This window comes from Sinohyriopsis cumingii, chromosome 14 (assembly GCF_028554795.1).
Source record: "Sinohyriopsis cumingii isolate HCF-2022 chromosome 14, ASM2855479v2, whole genome shotgun sequence".
NCBI lineage: Eukaryota > Metazoa > Mollusca > Bivalvia > Unionida > Unionidae > Sinohyriopsis > Sinohyriopsis cumingii.
In genome coordinates this window covers 107504348-107522794 of record NC_142974.1, presented here as the reverse complement: position 1 = coordinate 107522794, position 18447 = coordinate 107504348, and the positions used below count along the sequence as shown (strand labels likewise).

Genomic DNA, 18447 nt, shown 5'->3' with positions numbered 1-18447 from the left:
CATTTATGTTACCTGTGAAGGTGGGTGGGGTGCATACTACAGTGTAACAGTACTCTATTCAAACATAGTCACAGAGTTATATTCCCTGTGAAGGAGAAAGTATACTACAGTGGAACAGCATTCTGTTCAAACAGTCACAGATTCATCAGACGTCAATCCATGGTTCATTTAGAGAAACAAAGACCAATGTGATGGTACATTCATATTCCCTGGGAAGGTGGAGGATATTACAATAAATCACCAATCTACACAAACCTTGGTCAAAGGGAAATGGGAAAAGCATGTTATTGTCCAGTCTAAGAAACAAAATAAGACAAATTCATTCATGAAAATAGCATGACCGTATATTTAGATTAAAGCTGGCAATGTAGGTGTATTTAGCACATGTTATCTGGAACTGTTAGATACTTTTACAACATTATGGACTTGGGGTGGGGGCCTTTAGAATGTGCCCTTCTTTGCTAAAATATGTTGAAATTTAGTCCAATAAAGTAGACAAAACAGCGGAAACATCCGCAAATTACTTCAATAAGATGTTGTTGTGGATTAAATGTCAGAAATATGATAATACTTTAAGTGCATTCAATCTAACAAGACTGTATAGCTCCTCTGGAACAAAAATCTAACAAATTCACAGTACAATATTGGCAAGAGTTCTAAAAGTCACCATTTAACATAGGGGCTCGTACAATTATCAGAACATAGCACATGGCCTGAAGATAATGCCACAGTTGTACTGAACCTAGTCACTAAATTGCTAAAGGCATTTAATATATGCAAATACGTCCAATGGTTATACAAATCTAAACGCATCTATGCGGTAAACAAATGTACAATTACTGACTAATGAAATAATGTTATCATATAAGCTGCTACCCACTTTACAATCATCAACCGATATAAGCATTCTAAATGTATGCATATTAGTGTGTCATTTGTTTACTATTTCCAGTTGAAGAATCACGAAGACAACAATAATTGTTTTTCTAGATGGTAGAGTTTCAAGTTTCAAGAGTCATACTTTTGTTCAAATAAATTCCACAAAATAAATAAAACAATGCCTGAAAATCATTTATAAATTTACTCTTTATTATTACAGCTATGTTCATAATATCCCCTTTTATTTTTCTTCTGCCATGGAGGAGTGGTGTCTTTTCTTGCATCTAAGATAAGGGATATTCCCTTTTCTCCCGATTCTTGCTTTCAGCCTTTGTTCATTGGATGGGTTTCTTAACATATGACTCCACTGTCAAACACTTGCTAGATTTTTATAACCAGAGGTAAATCTGTAACTACTCAAGGCCTTTCACCAAATTGTTGGCCATGCACAACACTATTTCCCTGTCCTCATGAATATGCAAATTTCACTATTATTGGTTTTGATCCTTCTTTATACTCTAAATAGATTGATTCAACAAAGAAAGACCGGTGAGGTTATAAAAAAAAATATTCACTGTTTTTGTAGTGCTAATTTAATTTAAGTATCCTTTCTTTAAGCTTTTATATTTTGTCTGTGGCTTGTGTGTCTTCCACTTGATTTATTATGTTCTCTCCATGTGCCTCTAAAAGAAATGTCTACTTTCTAGTTCGTGTATGGTTTCACAATGAAACTGCATGATGTACCTCATTAATTCACTTTTTTCATGTCATCAATATTGGAAGTTACTTTGACATCCTCTAGTTCATCTTTCATGCCATCAAACAGATTCGGGAATTTTTGGTCTATCCTATTAACTTCTCATTCAGTGATACTTTCAAATTTTGACCGTTTATTTTTTTTCGGGGGGGGGGGTAATCTCAACAAGCAATTCTCTTTTTTCTTATGTCAATATTGATTTCTTATTCCCCATTGAGGACCTCCGAAGTCTCGGTTGACCCACTTACCATGGAAGGATCTGTATTATTATGACCACTTTCACTCTATTGCCTCTGTTTGACAGTACTAATCACCCATCGATCAGCTGATCAACACAGAGCGAAATGGCCAGAACATTTTCACTAGCCAACAGTAAAATGGTATCACACTATATCCGTATGAATAGTTATCTTGTAATCTGCTAGATTTGGCATGTCTACCCTTTTCAACTGCATTTATTATCACTTTCAAACCGAAGACACTGGATGTATAATAACGTTTTGCTATCCCAATACAGCACCTTCGGACAAAACGGAAGTAAATAGTCTGGTTCTTGGTTATTGATCTTATAGAATAGAAGGTCTCAAGGTTACAATTGAATGTGGGTTTGTGTATTAATGCGCCAAGGCTCTCTAGTGTATTCCGAATGAGTCTCAATAACCTGTAACCGGCGTTTCATTCAGTAGCAGACGAGAAAAACTGGAGAGTGCAGAAGTTTACATGGAGACAGGACTTTCATTGAAATCATCAGGGTAGTGCATACGTGTAATTTTGAATATCAGATGCAAACTACTGAATGACGATATATCTCTTTATCGTTTATTTTTTTTTTTTATATATTTATTTTTAAATGTCAAAGGTACAGAAAGCATGCTTGTTTCCGTTAGTGAAATGAAAAACTTGGCAACATCCACTCCACTTCTAATTTTTACATAGTGCGAATTCTGTATAAATTTTAGAAGGAGAGGGGATGTTTTCAATAATCGTCTTTTTGCTGAGAGAAATGAGTGCTCGTATCGAATACTGATTGTGTAGACTTTATTTTCTATCGTTTTCTCCATCCATGTTTGTGTCACCAATGTAATGTAACTTGATCATTTATATTTTCAAAAGTAAACGTTCACGATTTTTTTTTATTCAAAGAATTAGAAAACGAATTTACATTTAATGTCTTACCATGTGTATCATCTGATTTGATTATTTTTACTTGAATTATGTGTCTGATTATTTTTGCTTCATTTATGTGTATGTAAAACATCTATCTCCGTGTCTTCTTGTTTTGACTGAACACTGGAATTTGAGCCTAATTTGGGTAGGTACCGGTCCTGTCTATAAGGACTGCCTACGAGGCAAAAATCAGCTGTCATATGTTAATTTATCTTTTTTATTGTCACCTAGCCATTATGTCAGAAGTATGTAGCTAAAGGGAACGGAAATCGATCGTTTTCAATGAATGACTCACGAGCTTGATCCATTTGGGTTAAAATTGAACCCCACAGACTACTTGGTTGCATATATTAATTTGTCTTTTCATGCACAGTAGGCATTTATGTGGTTATATGGCTGGGATCTCAATGATTTCCGAGTTAGTAAGCAGGGTCCAAAAAGTTCATTGGAGTTGGGGTGGTTTCTTTGGTGATAATAAGTTGCATACATTAATTAATTTGTCTTTTCGGGCCAACAATTGTTTTATGGTTATAGAGTGTTAATCTCAAAAGTTTCAAAATTGTGATACAGGGGTAGGGATTGAATACCTTGTAAGTGTCACTTGTATATGTAAATTCGTCTTTGCATGTCGAGAAGGTATGTTGTATGGTTGTTAGTTGGTGATCTCAATAATTTCTATAATATGACCCAGGGGATAAGTATTTTGAGGGTAGGGATATACATCGGGGTATTACCTCACGTGGTTTGTATTACTATTTGGTCCACATATGACATTTCTCGTGAGTTACTTGAAATTTATGTAAAATCACCACTGCCCCATTAGCCCTACTTTATTCTGAGCAATTTAGTTTTATTAAATTGTGTATACGTATTAGTTGGCAGTAACAGTAATAGTTGCAAAACAGTAAAAAGTAGCATTTACACTATACAAGAAAATATTATTATTTTAATACTATTGTATATTATTTTTCTTAGTAGTGGTTACAAATTATTATGAAATAGCAACTGTACTAGGAGTAATAATAATAAAAATAATTACGACCATGCTGTCGGTGGCTACATTTTGACAGTGGACTATTGTTTTTGGTCAGAAAGTGATGCATAGAAGTTTTGAATTGTTTAGTAGAAGTATATATGTCTGTATTTTGTTTATTCCGTATCCTGATGTGTATCAATTTTTTTATCCACAGCCGGCCGTAAACCCGTCTACAATGGCGTTGTGGTGATCGAAGACACGTTGCTGGTCACAGACTGGAATGCGAGTAATCTCCAGCTTTACAATCGCCCTGACGGCAAAATTCTGTCTAAACACGAACTGGAGTCCCGTCCCACGGATGTCTGTCTTATTAGCAAGACGGAAGTAGCTGTGTGTCGGTACAAAAAGATTGTAATCCTGTCATTGAAATCTGTAGATGACGTAAAACAGGTCAAAACATTAAATGTAAGGACAGGATTTAAACGGTGTCATTCAGTGGCAAAATGGAATTCAGACAAACTCGTTGTCAGCGGTAGGAATGACTACGGCATTTTGTGTTGGGGCGTTGTATCGATTACAGATGGACGTGTAGACTCAACTCACAACATCTGTAAAGGGTATGGTCGTACTCACTTGGCCATTAAAGACAACACAGTCTACATCTCGTGTCGGACTTCTGACTCCACTACTCAAGGTGTGTATGCATATGATATTTTTAATCCACGCACACACAAGTTTCTGTATCAACACCAGGAATTAAGACCGTGGTCGATAATGGCTGACAGGGATTGTGTGTACGTGTGTGATAGGAACTTGAACAGAATTCATCAGCTGACAGACAGCGGTCAACTAGTGACCATACACACAGTGTCATCGAGTCTCTATGGAATATTCTATGATGACCAGCATGGAGTTCTTTACACCACAAGCAGGAACAGTAATGTGATTACTGTCTACAGACTGGAGTATTCACATCAGTCAGGTAATTCCATTTTATTTTACACTTTGACATCACACGACAAGAATAACTACTTACTTCATTTATTTACATTTCCTAATTCACGTTTATGCTCCAAAATATGATTTATGAATATAACAGTCATAACTTTATTGTAACATATACATGTATAATAGATGTAAAATAAAATAAAAGTGGAATAAATATATTTTTTATTATCCTGAGTGTACGTAAATGTCGTCATTGTCATCGTGCATGGACATATTTATTAATTTTAACTTTAAATAAAATAGTTTTGGTGTTTCAAAATTCAATACAAATATTCCTGTAACCATTTCTATTCATTACTGATTGATAAATCATCTGTACGTTGATTGTCACTACACAATTTTCATATAAAAATGTTAAATCTCTATGGACTATCTCAATGGCGGCAGGCTACAAAATTCGCATCATTACCAGTTCAGGGAAATACACATATTCTCTAGAAGGTGGCGCTTTCATTGATAAATCTTTGCACACGACAAGGCACTCACGCGACTTGCACGCGACCGGATCTCATTGGGTTAGCAGCGTCTGAAATTCCCACGGTGTTTGTATACATCACATTCACGTTTATGGAGCGGGTCTTTGTTGTTATTGCAGTGTGGATTTATCAACGAACAAAAAAAAAACTAATCAGATAACAAGATATTAACGGTAATTAGCTTGACAACTAAGATTGGTATTTTTTAAATACCATATTGGATATTCTACGATATGTTGTTATTCAATGCGCGCCATACTTACTGCGGTCAGTTTACGTTTCCATTGAAGCAAAGGAGTTTGACGTTTTATCGATGAAGTAGGATAAGTCTCTGACAACACGAAATCATCATATCGGTATTATAATGGTGATTTTGTGTTGTCAGATATTTCTTTGTACTTTATTGATAAAACACTAGACTCCTGTGATTGAAGGATGAAATGTCCTTATATGGCCAATTGAAAAGACGAGATTGTAAATGGAGATAGTTTTTGTATGAACGAATTCGGCGGAAGATTATAGAAATAATATTGTGAAGTAATATTGTAAAATAAGGCAAATATTGTTAATATAATTTTAAAATTAAGAAGTTAGATGTTGAAATAATAGCAGTTACTGATATTCTTTGTCACACATTTCCATGTATACATGGCAATTATTTACATTGATTTAAAATACATTAATAATGACTACATTACATATTCATTGTTAAATTGCTGGCATGAAATAGGTCACGGAAATATGAGTTAATTAGTTTTGTTATTTTTATGGTGAAGACACGTCTGTACTTGATATAAAGAAACATTTCAGAACCCTGCTCACAAAGCAGGGGCACTGTCATAGGGGTTCATCTAGTTGCTTAAAATTTGTCCATCAATTATAGATGTACTGTATAATATTATTACAGCATAATAGTAATATATATTTTGTGATTTATAGGTAAATTGTGATCAACAATATGAACCCCTGTGGTATCTGGATAGAACTAATTTCATAAATTTTTCATCGAGATTTAATTGTATATCAGTTTGGGACACAGAGTTAGAATAATTGGAGAGTATCCATACTTTTAAGCTTTATGTAACAATTGATTTCTCCAAACTATAATTTTTTCTAGGACATGATATATTCAGACCTAATTTGACAGTCTTGATATCTCTGTACTTTAGCTGGGATATTGCTGTTGCAGTCAATAGTCTGCATGTCTGTCCATCCTTCTGTGACAAATCTAGTCATTATTTATCATACACAAAACTTGAAGAATTTAAATGAATCATTTTATATGTGAAGGGTAGATATGTGCTTCTTGTTGATCTGAGGCTACGTTTAACATGGGGACTGACTCCAGGATAATTTAATTTTATGAGGAGGGCCTACAAATGAATCCCCCCCCCAATAAATGATCAACTTTTATTTCCTTTTGACCTTTTGGGAGGAAATGTATGGAAAATAAAATAAAGATAAGATGTATCACATTTTTTTAATTGAACTGCAGAGGACATTATTAGATTTCATGTTTCAGATGTGAAACAGTGATTTTGTAGGTTTGCATGCCAAATTTTGTTTAGCCTATTATGAACAGCATGTTACAGGTATAGGGATATGCATGCATGTGACTGTATTTGCAAGAAATATTTTATATATTATACATTTTTATATATCGTTGATTTGTTTCACATACTTAAAAAAGAAATTTAAAGGTTTTGTAATCTCTGCAAACTGAGTAAAATTGTACTTGGTTACTTTAGCTCATTGTTGCATCTATAGTTTTATGCATCTGACAGACATTGATATGAGGCCTTGTTCTGTTTCGTTTTTAATTAACAAATCAGCACTTTCAGAACTATGGGACAGAAAAAGTTAATTTGGAATTGTAACATAAATTTCTGTTATAGAATGCATTGCTTATTCTGATAGTTTACTATGAACTGTTGGGAGAGACCTGTATATCCTAAATGTTGGCAGGCCAGGAACATTTATTGGTGCCTGTCTGGTCTATAGGTTACTAAAACCACAATGGACCAAGAATTCCAAAACTTGGGCAGAAACAGGAATATTCAGGTTTGACTCTTCAGTTTTGTAATGTGTATAGAGTTTGATTGTTAAAGAAAATGTAATCCTAGCTATTACAAAAGACATTGTATAATGTAGGAATTATTTAATTCAACTTTAAATTATTTAAATAAATTTTAATTTCCTTTATTTTGATCTGTGAGTCATGGGTATAATTTGTGATGGACAAGATACAGATTGGCTGTGCTTGCTCTGCTTTATCATGTTCACTTCCTAGACAGCAAAGATAATTTGGAAATTAATTTAAAGAAAACATGAATTTCTTTTTAATATATATATATATATATATATATATATATATATATATATATATATATATATATATATATCCCTATTTTAAAACTAGTCAAGTTAAGTGCACTTTGGTCTGCTGTTGCCTGAATTTCAATATTACCATGTGTAAATAAAATATAGCCACAGGAAAGTAGCATAAAGGTATGCCAACATTTCTCACCATTATGCATGTTGCAGATGCAAATAATTTCACTTTAATACCTGCCCCTTTTTCAGAAGCACATAGTAACTGTAGAGTAGAAATTTTATTAGTGCCTGTTGAGTCTACTACAGTGTACATATCAGTAGGTCTCTATTTTATTGAGATTGTAGATTTAACATTTGTGTTTTATTTTCTGGGTTTTTTTTGTGCACAATTGAACACTAATAAATTGCATATGGTGAGTTTTATTGGCAAAGGTTTTATAAATGTATTGAGTCCATATTTTTAAATCTGCTTTATTGTTGACTTATATATATATAGGTGTTCCAATAGAAATTCTGAAAATGGATGACAGATCCATCCAACTTTTTGAAGAGGCTCTAAAGGATGGAAAGGAAACTGTACACAGCATACGTATCATGGTTGTCGGACATATGGGTGTAGGCAAAACAACCCTGGTCAAGCGTCTTCTAGGAAAGGAGGTAAACATTTCCCAGAGACGTAGTACGGAAGGCATAGATGTCTATGTCAATTGCTGTGATGTTTCTTTGTCAACCCATGAATGGACAAGGCGAACAAAAGGTATGTGGGCATAAATAACAATAATCATACAAGATTTACCTCTCGTTATTTATACAAATGCCATAAAATGAAAAGTATCATGTTATACTGTTATCTGTTTGTCCATCTCTATTTCACTTCTTCACAACGACAAAGGATACCACACTTTCTACACTTTCTAAATATTTTGCATTTGGGGTAAGGAACAGACCTATATGTATCAGTTTCTGGCTTAAAAGGTCTAGCATCAGGTTCAAGGTCACTGTGGCTAATGGAGGAAAACTTCACACACAATTAGCAATAACAGATTTTCAAAATATTGTGTACTTGAAGTAACTGTTCTTTTTCATCTACTGCTTTTAGATATACACAGACAAGGGGGAGTGTTTAAGTCATGATATTTACCTTTTTACTACAGGTATTTAGTACTGAATGTTAGTACATTGCCTCTATTGTGTGTATAATTATTATACTGTTAAAATTTGCATTTTCCTTCTACATTATTTGTGTGAATGTATATGCTGCTGTATATGCACCTTTTGGCTTTTAGTCACCCTCTATTGCATGATAACCTGCTTTGTAACATAGCTACACGGTGAGTGATATCTGTACTAACACCATATAAGCCATTAACCAGGCAGTCTTGGTAGAAGTGCTTGGGGGTTCAGGTTAGAAGAATGACTATTCCACAGCATAGAAATGCAACAATTTGACCATAAAAATGGGTGTGGGTGTGGGTGGGTGTGTGTGCCAGTGATGGGTTGATGATTAGCACACATTCTTTGGGGCACAGTATGATTTTTATAAATATTTTGAATAGCATCAAGGAACGTGTGAATTTTTAAGCAGCACTCACACCCATATAGAAAATTGGTAATCAAGCTTACTGCATTTTAATTTTTTCAGTGAGACTGATGATAGGAAAGGATTCATGACCCTCACCTTTATTGTAGTGGTAGCATTAATATCAACAAGGCTGGAAGCCATAACAAGGGGATAACTTTCTTTAAACTGCAGCGTTGCTTGACATGCACATTGCTGAACATCAGTATTATGGCAGTCAACAAAAACATTTACAATCTGTTCACTCAAACCAGATATGTAATTATCATCTAAAGGAACTCTTCTGATTTGATTGTTAACAATCTGTTGACTCTAATCTCTTTGCCATCATGGATGATTTTATTCTTAATGAAAATAATGTCTGCTAGCATTCCATCAAATCCTTTCAATGCAGTGGTTCCAAGCAAAACTTCATCTTCAATTTCAGCAACAATGAATTTTTCATCCATCTTGACAATGTATAGTTCTAAAATGACTTTACATTTCCCATAATCCAGAAGTGTTTCTCCTCCTGCGTGCACAGAACATCCTCTGCTCCTTAATTCTGGTCCTTCAGACTCCTCTATTTTCTTGTATACATGTTCAGCTAGAACAGTTTTATCAGCACCATTATCTACTACAAAGGTAACCGGGACTCCCTATACAAAACCCTAAACATATATGCCCTTTGACTTTGGTATAACTCTACAAACAGGTAGTATGATAGTATGTTCATTGGTCAATTGTTGAATTTGATCACTAATGAGACCATCTTCCTTTAAAACCTGGATTGTCTCCAATGGCCAATGGAGTCAGTCCCCATTAGTTTAAACATTTTCTTGTGCTGGATGCCCTTAATTCGGAGCAGTTTTCTGAGGTTTTCTCTGTTGTGGGCTTTCTCTCATATCTGCTCTGGTTTCTTGAACATTCACATTTGAAATGAGAAGGATCACCACAAATAGAACAGGCCTTATTGAATGACTGGTAACTCTGCCTTTCACCATGTGACCCAACGTGGTAACTTAATTTGCTGTAAGTTGGTTTCCATGAGTTTGGTTGAAAACACTGTGTTAAATTTGTGGTCTGTTTCTTTATCTCTTCATGTATAACCTCTCTCAGCTGATCCATATCAACTGAATTTGTCTTTGAATCTTTCTTCTACTGTTGCCTTTGTCAACTCTTGCAGATTCTTGCACTTGTTTATTAAAGACTTTACTCTTATTCTTTCCTGCCCTTGCTATATTTTCTCAGTAGACTGATTTTCATCTTCAGTCACTAGGTCACCATCTTCATCAGTATCTGAACAACTATATTCTTTGACTGCTTGTGTTTCACTCTTCTTCTTCATTCTTACATGTTTCTTGGAAGTTCACTACTTGAAAGACAGCATCATCTGTTTCTTTCGGTTCTTTAACACTCAACCTGAAAGTGAGCTTTAATATGTTCTTATCTTGTCTCTTCATCACACTAGAATACACCTTGTAATATAACCTCTTTAATTCAGATGCATACTCTTCAAGTCTCACCATATTTCTGGTCTTTGTGACTAAACTGAGTGCCTTATGTTTTTGCAGTTTCAATAATCCTAAATCAACTGGCCAATTCATAATTTGCATGTACTCTTTAAGACAATTGTCCATACACAAATTTACCTGCAGCACCTTGTAACCTCTGAAGAAATTCATCTAATTTCTCATCCAATGTCCACCTCTGATGATTGATAACTTCTTCAAGTCTCTTGAATCACATCTTCCAGCTCTCTTTTTCTTCGATTCCCGGCCGAGTCATACCACAGACTTTAAAAATGGTACTAACAGCTGCTTCACTTGGGGTTCAGCATTAAGAGGTTAGTATTAGGACTGGTCGGCCTGGTGTCAGGATAATGTGACTGGGTGGGACATCATGCTACATGTCTGTGGCATGATGCCCCAGTGCTAGACATCACTATAAACTGCCACATTGCAGACATTGTAGCGATATGACTGAAAAATTGTTAAAGCTACATTAAAAATCAAAATCACATCACATCACTCTCTTTTCCAATAAAGGGTGGTAACTTGGGGCTTGCTGCTTTGATAAATTGCACTAGCTGTGTAGTCTGATTCATTATTGCTCTCTGATGACAGACTTCCCATTTGCATATTTCTTTGGACAGATCCTGACATTTTAGTCCTTTTCTTTGAGGATTGAATTGCATCCCTTGTTTCAGAGAGATAACTGTCATCACCTTTTCCAATATTCTCAACAGTTCTGTGATATGTAGTGTTCTGATTTCTTTGAACTTTCCTTCCATCAGCATTAATTTTCTGCAAGCTGCCTGCAGCTTATCTGCAATGCCCATAAGTGTTTTCTAATTTCTGTATCTTTTCCATTGCTTTCATAGTTTTGGCTAGGTCCACATCCTGTGTAGGTTGGTTCCATATACTATCAGGAATGGCCTTAGCAAATGCGTGACCAGATTTGGATCATTTAACGCGGCCCTCTGAATTTATGCATGGTGCCCTCTGTAAGCACGGCATTTGGAAATAAACTTTTAAACAAGCTTTATATGATATTGAACTTAACATTTTCTTCCATTGCTTTAAAATTACTTTCTCTCTATAGATATATATTTTTTAAATTACTTATTCTCATGGCCCCTTATTTCCTTATTTAAAACCTATTGTTACCTGTCTATGCTCTTAAATTAAGTAACAGAAAAGAGTGAAAGACAACTAGCTTTGTAAAATTTAATAAATATATTTATTTTCCTAGAATACAGAGTGAAAATGAGAAGAAAAAAAAACAACTTATGGTAATGCGAATTAAATCCCAAAATAATCCAAGAATTACTGACACAAGTCCTAGTAACTTAAAGTCCTGAATAAAATTAAGTAAAAGTCCAGAAAAAGAATCCCAAAACTGAAATTGATGATGTGTCTGTGGTAGCTATTGAAGTGTTGATGTGTCAACAGTGTTTTGTTGAATCACAGAAATATAATTCTATGTTTGAATATACTTTAAATTCCAGTGAATGTCGCTATCCAAGAATTTTATAAAATCACTTTTGTATTTCCAGAGAAAATAATCACTTGAATTCAATAATTTAAAAAAAAAAGATTCCATCCCAAAATAAATAAAAATACTGCTCACAACATATAATACAACTTGAAGGTGTTAGATGATAAAGCATGAATGACCAAGTCCTCACAATCGCAAGTTATATAGTTCTCTACTTAATCTCAGGGCACAATTAGCATTTGCAAACAAAAAAACCATTATCTAATGGAAAATAATTTCTTGAATGATCCTGATGTTTACAAAATCTAAACCGTAACTTGTAAAATTCACTTAGGAAATTCGAAAACCCTGACCCAAATAAACATATTTACTTTTTCTAATAATAAAGATCCTGATATTAAGCCCATAAACATAGAGAATAATTAGCTATGTATTCGTTGTTTACATAAAATTAAATTTAAAAAAAGTTAATCAGGTCAAGCAGAAATGAACTCAATTTAGGACAAGGTCAGGTCTAGCATAAATTGCAATAGCAAGTGATGAAAAAAAAAATAACGGACAATTAAGTTAAATATACAGTGTACATAACACTTTACATGTTCAATCCTATCCTACCATAGGTACACTTTTATTCTAATGCTAAATTTTGGAGACATAAATCATATCAATGGATTTGAATCAAAGTGTTAAATCCTGCAGGTGCCACCAAAACAATGTCACGTCGTGCAGTAATGTGTGTATAAGTGACTGTCAACATTGTGGATGCATGTAATTAACTGTAATTGTATTACAAACAAATTACTTGCATGTGTGCATATGTGTCATAAATTTAATGAATAACCAAACTCTGAGTTTAAGTTCCTCAGTTTATTGCAAAAATAATTTCATGAAACTCAGCAACAACAGATGTAAATATTTAACTAAAGAATAAACTTAAAAAATAAAATAACTTCAGCTATCATCGTATTTAATGATACTGACACAGTGGTGAATATCACAGTAAAATACACAAAATAATATTGGAATGGAATTATAATGAAAATTTCAAATCACTAAACCTACTTATAAAAATTAAAGCTTTATGCTTATAATGTCAAAGAATTAATTTATGTGCAATGATTTTACTTATTACTCCTCCCCTCCCTTATTTGAAATAGACCATAATCAAATCAGCTTTATTTAGTACAAGTTGACATGCTAGTAAATTTAATATATGTATCTATGATTGTTATTTCTGACCTAAAACGGGATGGATCCCTAAGATAAACATTTTTTCCGATTCCGCCAGGCTTCTGGATTTTATACCCCACAAAACCCCGTAAGGCATACGGAATTCTGTGGAAAAGCACCGCAGAAAATCTTACCCCCCACTGCAAAATATATTCAAGAAAATAAGACTAGTTACTGAAAAACAACGTAATTTTATAGAAACTTAATAAATATTCATTAAATAATCATTACACCATATGGAACACAATTTCTTTGTGGACATATATGAAAAGAAAGTTTTCTACAAAACTTCTGAACTGTTCCAAGCGCGTTATCAAAACTAGAGATGACCCGGAAGTGAACCCTGGCGAGGTCACCGCTATAAGGTCAAACACTGGATTTGACTGAGAAGTAACAGCGACGAAAACAATTGACAGCCGCAGGCTCAAAAAAATAAACAGTAAGAAAATTATATAAGAGATACAGTTATTTATAGCATTAGAGCTGGTTGCATTGACTGACAATCAATTTCATTGCCGATTGTTCTTAAAAACATGCTTATCACACATCGACGTCACCCCCCCCCCAATGTAACACTGCTGTAATCACGCTAAATCCATACAAAACTTCCAGAGCAGGAATGGCACCCGTGTCCTGCATTTATATCAAAACCCATTTGGAATCAACATGTACCTTCTTGAGAGTGTTTTCGTGACGTTTTATCACTTTGTTTTCTTTTTATCTTTTGACTTTTTATACAGGATCACCTATATAATATCTGCTTACCAGACTTCACCTTGGTTAAATCCAAGAAAAGTCTTACCTGATTAGTATAATTTTGCTAAAGTCTATGTAACACTTTAGAAAGAGGTGCTGGTGAGTCAGTATATCTTTGAGACAGTATAGCTTGTTGCAATATCCAATAAGACATACATGTGGTTTCAGTAACCCATTCTACCCAATTTGGATTGTACTGACCCTGTAAACACTTTCCATATATGCACAAAATAATCAGCACTGGTCATGACCTGTGTTTCACATACAGACGGGTAACTTTATATTTGAAACTGTCGTGTGAAGTATGATCTGGATAAATGAGTTATAAAGACCTTACTGTACTCTTGTTTTCATGCCATTACAATAACCATGTAGTTTTGTAATTTAGCATAATTTAAATATTCATTGAAAGTTTGATTGGTGAATGCAAATCAGAATTCAGTTGTATGTCCTGCTTCATGTGTTTTCAGATTCAGGACAGGATCATCGACTGCAGCGCATTGCCAAAGTCCTGAATGAGCAACAATCAGTGAAGGGCAAGGTTGCTGATAAACAGTACACAGTCCCTCCTGAAGGAGACAGAACTGCGAGTCTTGAAGAGAGTCATGTTGCTGTTGAAGACCAGGATGTAGAAGTAATATACCATCGTTCTTCTGAACAAGATATTGGCCAAAATCTTTTATCTACCACTAGTCAGCAAGAAGAATCCCCTGCTCATCAAAAAGAAGAATCCCCTTCACCTTTAGTTCAGAGGAACCAAACTCAGTCTGAAACAAACACAATAGCCATGTTAAAATTGTTGACAGAAAATGTGAATAAATTAGAAGGTACGGGCGAAAACTCACTTCTGACAATATGGGACTTTGCAGGCCAGTATGCATACTACACGACACACCAGACATTCCTGACAAGACGAGCCATATATCTCTTGGTTTCTGATGTTAGTGGACAGGTTACTGATCTTGTGGCTGATGAGTGTTATTTTGATAGTGAAGGGATAATGAAGTGCAAAGTTCATGGTAAGTTTTGATCTACTACTTCACAGCCAAAATGAAATAAATGAACTCATTGTTCATGGTTACTTTATACAATAATACACAATCAAAGCTCAGATTTATTCCACACTGGAAGGAAGAGATAATAGAAATAAAAAGAACACTTGATCATGTCCATATTGACTGAACCGTGACAGAAAAATTACATTGACCTTGACATCCAGGTGGATGATTGAATGCCCTTCCAGATATGAGATTAACCTCTAGTCAGTTTTAATTTTTTTTTTTTTTTTACTTTTCATTTAGTATCATTTTATTTTGGCTTCTTTGAATTTGGAATGTGGCTTCATTTCACATCTATCTTTATGTGCATAACTAAATGACCTCATTATCAAAATTCAGACGTGCAGGTCATGGCCAAGAAAGAAATATGTCATTATTGTATCTTTCATGTAGACCATGACCTTCTTACTGGAAGAAAGAAATATTTCATTATTGTCTCCTTGTTGCAAGATTAAAGTATGTCATTATTGTATCTTGGAGGCCGGTTTGATGCGCAGGCCATGGCCAAGAGAGAAATGTATCATTACTGTATCTCAGAAGCTGGCTTGACATGCTTGAATTCATTATAAGTAATGGTTTTCAAAGATTTTCTAAATGCACTATAGCCAAGAAAATATCTGTCATTATTGTGTATCTGAGATAGGCTTGACATGCAGGTCAAGGGTAAGAAAATCTGTCATTATTGTGTATCTGAGATAGGCTTGGCATGCAGGTCAAGGGTAAGAAAAATCTGTCATTATTGCATTACTGAAGCAGCTTGCCATATAGGCCATAGTCAGGAGAGAAATCTGATCATTATTACATGTCAGATGCAGGCTTGTCATACAAGCCATGGCCAGCTTCTTGTTATAAGAAAGAAGTATATGTTGTATAATTATGAACATAAATAATATACCTGCAGTCTTTTCTAAATAATAAGATGTATATGAGTTATACTGTCTTTTTGTATCACCAACATTTACATTACTGTGTTTAAAATTACTGAAATACCATATTGAGACATTTCAAAGGTACATGTTGTGTTGAAATAGCAGTCACCTATTTGACATTATGGAAAGTTTAAAACATCAAAAACCCAAACATTTACATCCCAACCTTGGACCATAAGGTGGAGTCTATTTCATTATAATGTTACCCATCTGTTTGACCATCTTTCTGCTAACAGTTTGGTTTCCACAAATTAACTCTTGCTTTTCATCATCTGTGGTTACGTAATTTTGAATATGGCTTGCATTTGGCATAATGAAGAACTATATTGAGTTATGGCATGCCAGTCAGAGTCACTGTGACTGAAAGAAGAAATACGATTTCCAAACATCTTGAGTTTCCAAAATCTACAGTTACCAAACTTTGGGGATACCTTGCACACTAGATAAGAAAGTACAAATATTGATTTTGAGGTCAGAGGTCAAGGCCAATGTGATGAAGAATAAAGAAAATTTAGTCACAATAACATGGATTCTCCATCATATACAGTAACCCTAACGTCTTGACGGCTTGCAAGGGAATAAATGTCCTGATTTTAAACTCAAGTGGTTAAAGGTCAAGGTAACTGGCTGAAAGAAGAAATGGTTTCCTCAATAAGTTATTCTTTGCCATCTACAGTTGCCAAGCTTTGTTGATGACTTGCAGTTTTAGTGGGAAGGACACTGTTGGTTTAAAGTCAAAAGGTCAAAGGTCACATCTACTGGGATTGTAGGAATAAAAATGGTTTCTGGACAGTGATAACAATTCTATGTTACATACTTGAATCAGATTGTGTAAAACTTACATTCAGGACAAGAAAGACCCCTGTTGATTTTAGAATCAAAAGGTCAAAAGTTGCAGTCATAGTGACAAAAAAGAAAAATAGTTTCAGAACAACAATATTCATTCTACAACACAGACTTGAACCAAAATCTGGATGGCTTGCATTGAGGAAGGAGAAAGCCAAGCAATATTAGAGTAAAAAATTCACATGTAATCGTGGCTGTTACTGACAGAAAAAAAAAATAATTTATGCACAAATATGTCTTTTTCTAACATACACAGCTGTCATAGGGGAAGCATATAATTTGCCATTCACACTATTGCGTATGATTTATTTTCAGAGCTAACTGAGGTTTGGCTAAACTCAATTCATTCATGTGCATCATCTCCTGAAGCCAGCAGCCCCCCTGTGATTTTGGTGGGAACACATGTGGATAAAATTTCACAGGTACAGATTAAAGCCAGTAATGTCACTCTTACAAGTTTTTATTTTAGGCCTCTTTAGCTATACTGGTTGTAGACCTGAAGAGTTTATGGGATGGCCCGTTGTCCATCTGTCAATCAGCATTAGTTTCTTATTGTTACCACTCTAGGACTACTTGGATGATTGCCACAAAACATCTCACACACATTCATCCCATGGACTAGTTCTTCCTAAATGAAAATGTCACTGCTTAGACATCAAGTATGGCTGCCATATTAGCCATTTTGAAAATCTTGTTATTGTTATTTCTCTTGATAGGATGTTCAAAACATGTTATAGCCATCTTTTAATTATGTTATCACTAAGCTTATGAATTGAAAGCCATATCAACAAGGACTTTTCACCAAATTCTTCTTATTATGTCTAGTTGGTCCTACACAAGATGGTGCTGCTCTGACATCCAGTATAGCTGTTATGGCAGCCAGCTTTAAAATCTTATCTCTACTCCTCTTTTCAATCAAAGGCACTCACCCTATTTCCTAATAGACAAAACTAGAGATAAAGTTAAGCAGTTCACATTTCACAAATCTGCTAGCATAAAGAACACGTTTCCTGACAGCCTTAGCTGCAGCATGCAGGGGAAGAGAGTTACCTGCTCTTCCCATCGGCCCAGATTAAGCAGACCTGCCAACCCTGTTTTGCCATCTTACCAGAATGATCCATAAAATATGGACTTTAGGAATAAAATAAAAAACTGTAGAAATGTGTTTGTTGCCGTAAAATCTGGACAATTTTCATGTTCATGTTTGATTTGGATCCAGGTTTCATATTAGATTTAGTGGAGTTAATCAGGGACCATACTAACTTTATACTAGTATCTCAGATGTTCCAAACTGCACACATTTGTTTCATGTGAAGCATCTTCATGATCAAACTTTTGATTATAGAAACTTTTTAAAAATGGGATCCAGCAGTTGATATATATTGAAGACCAAAGGTAAAATGAGCCTGTTAAAAATGTTAATAATCATTACAGAGGAATAAAAATGAATTTTCAGATATTTGTGAATAAAAG

The 18447-nt window shown here is 34.6% G+C and overlaps 1 protein-coding gene across 1 annotated transcript in view; it reads left to right on the top strand.

The window, feature by feature from the left end:
• The first annotated feature begins 4000 nt into the window (after positions 1-4000).
• The window catches only part of LOC149784577 (uncharacterized), a 54742-nt gene continuing 40295 nt past the window's right edge, over positions 4001-18447 (top strand). Inside the window, exons 1-4 of the mRNA XM_089932651.1 lie at positions 4001-4761; positions 8094-8354; positions 14612-15160; positions 17290-17396. Coding sequence (XP_089788777.1) covers positions 4554-4761; positions 8094-8354; positions 14612-15160; positions 17290-17396 — 1125 coding nt within the window. The 5' untranslated portion in view covers positions 4001-4553. The remainder of the gene's footprint in view (positions 4762-8093; positions 8355-14611; positions 15161-17289; positions 17397-18447) is intronic.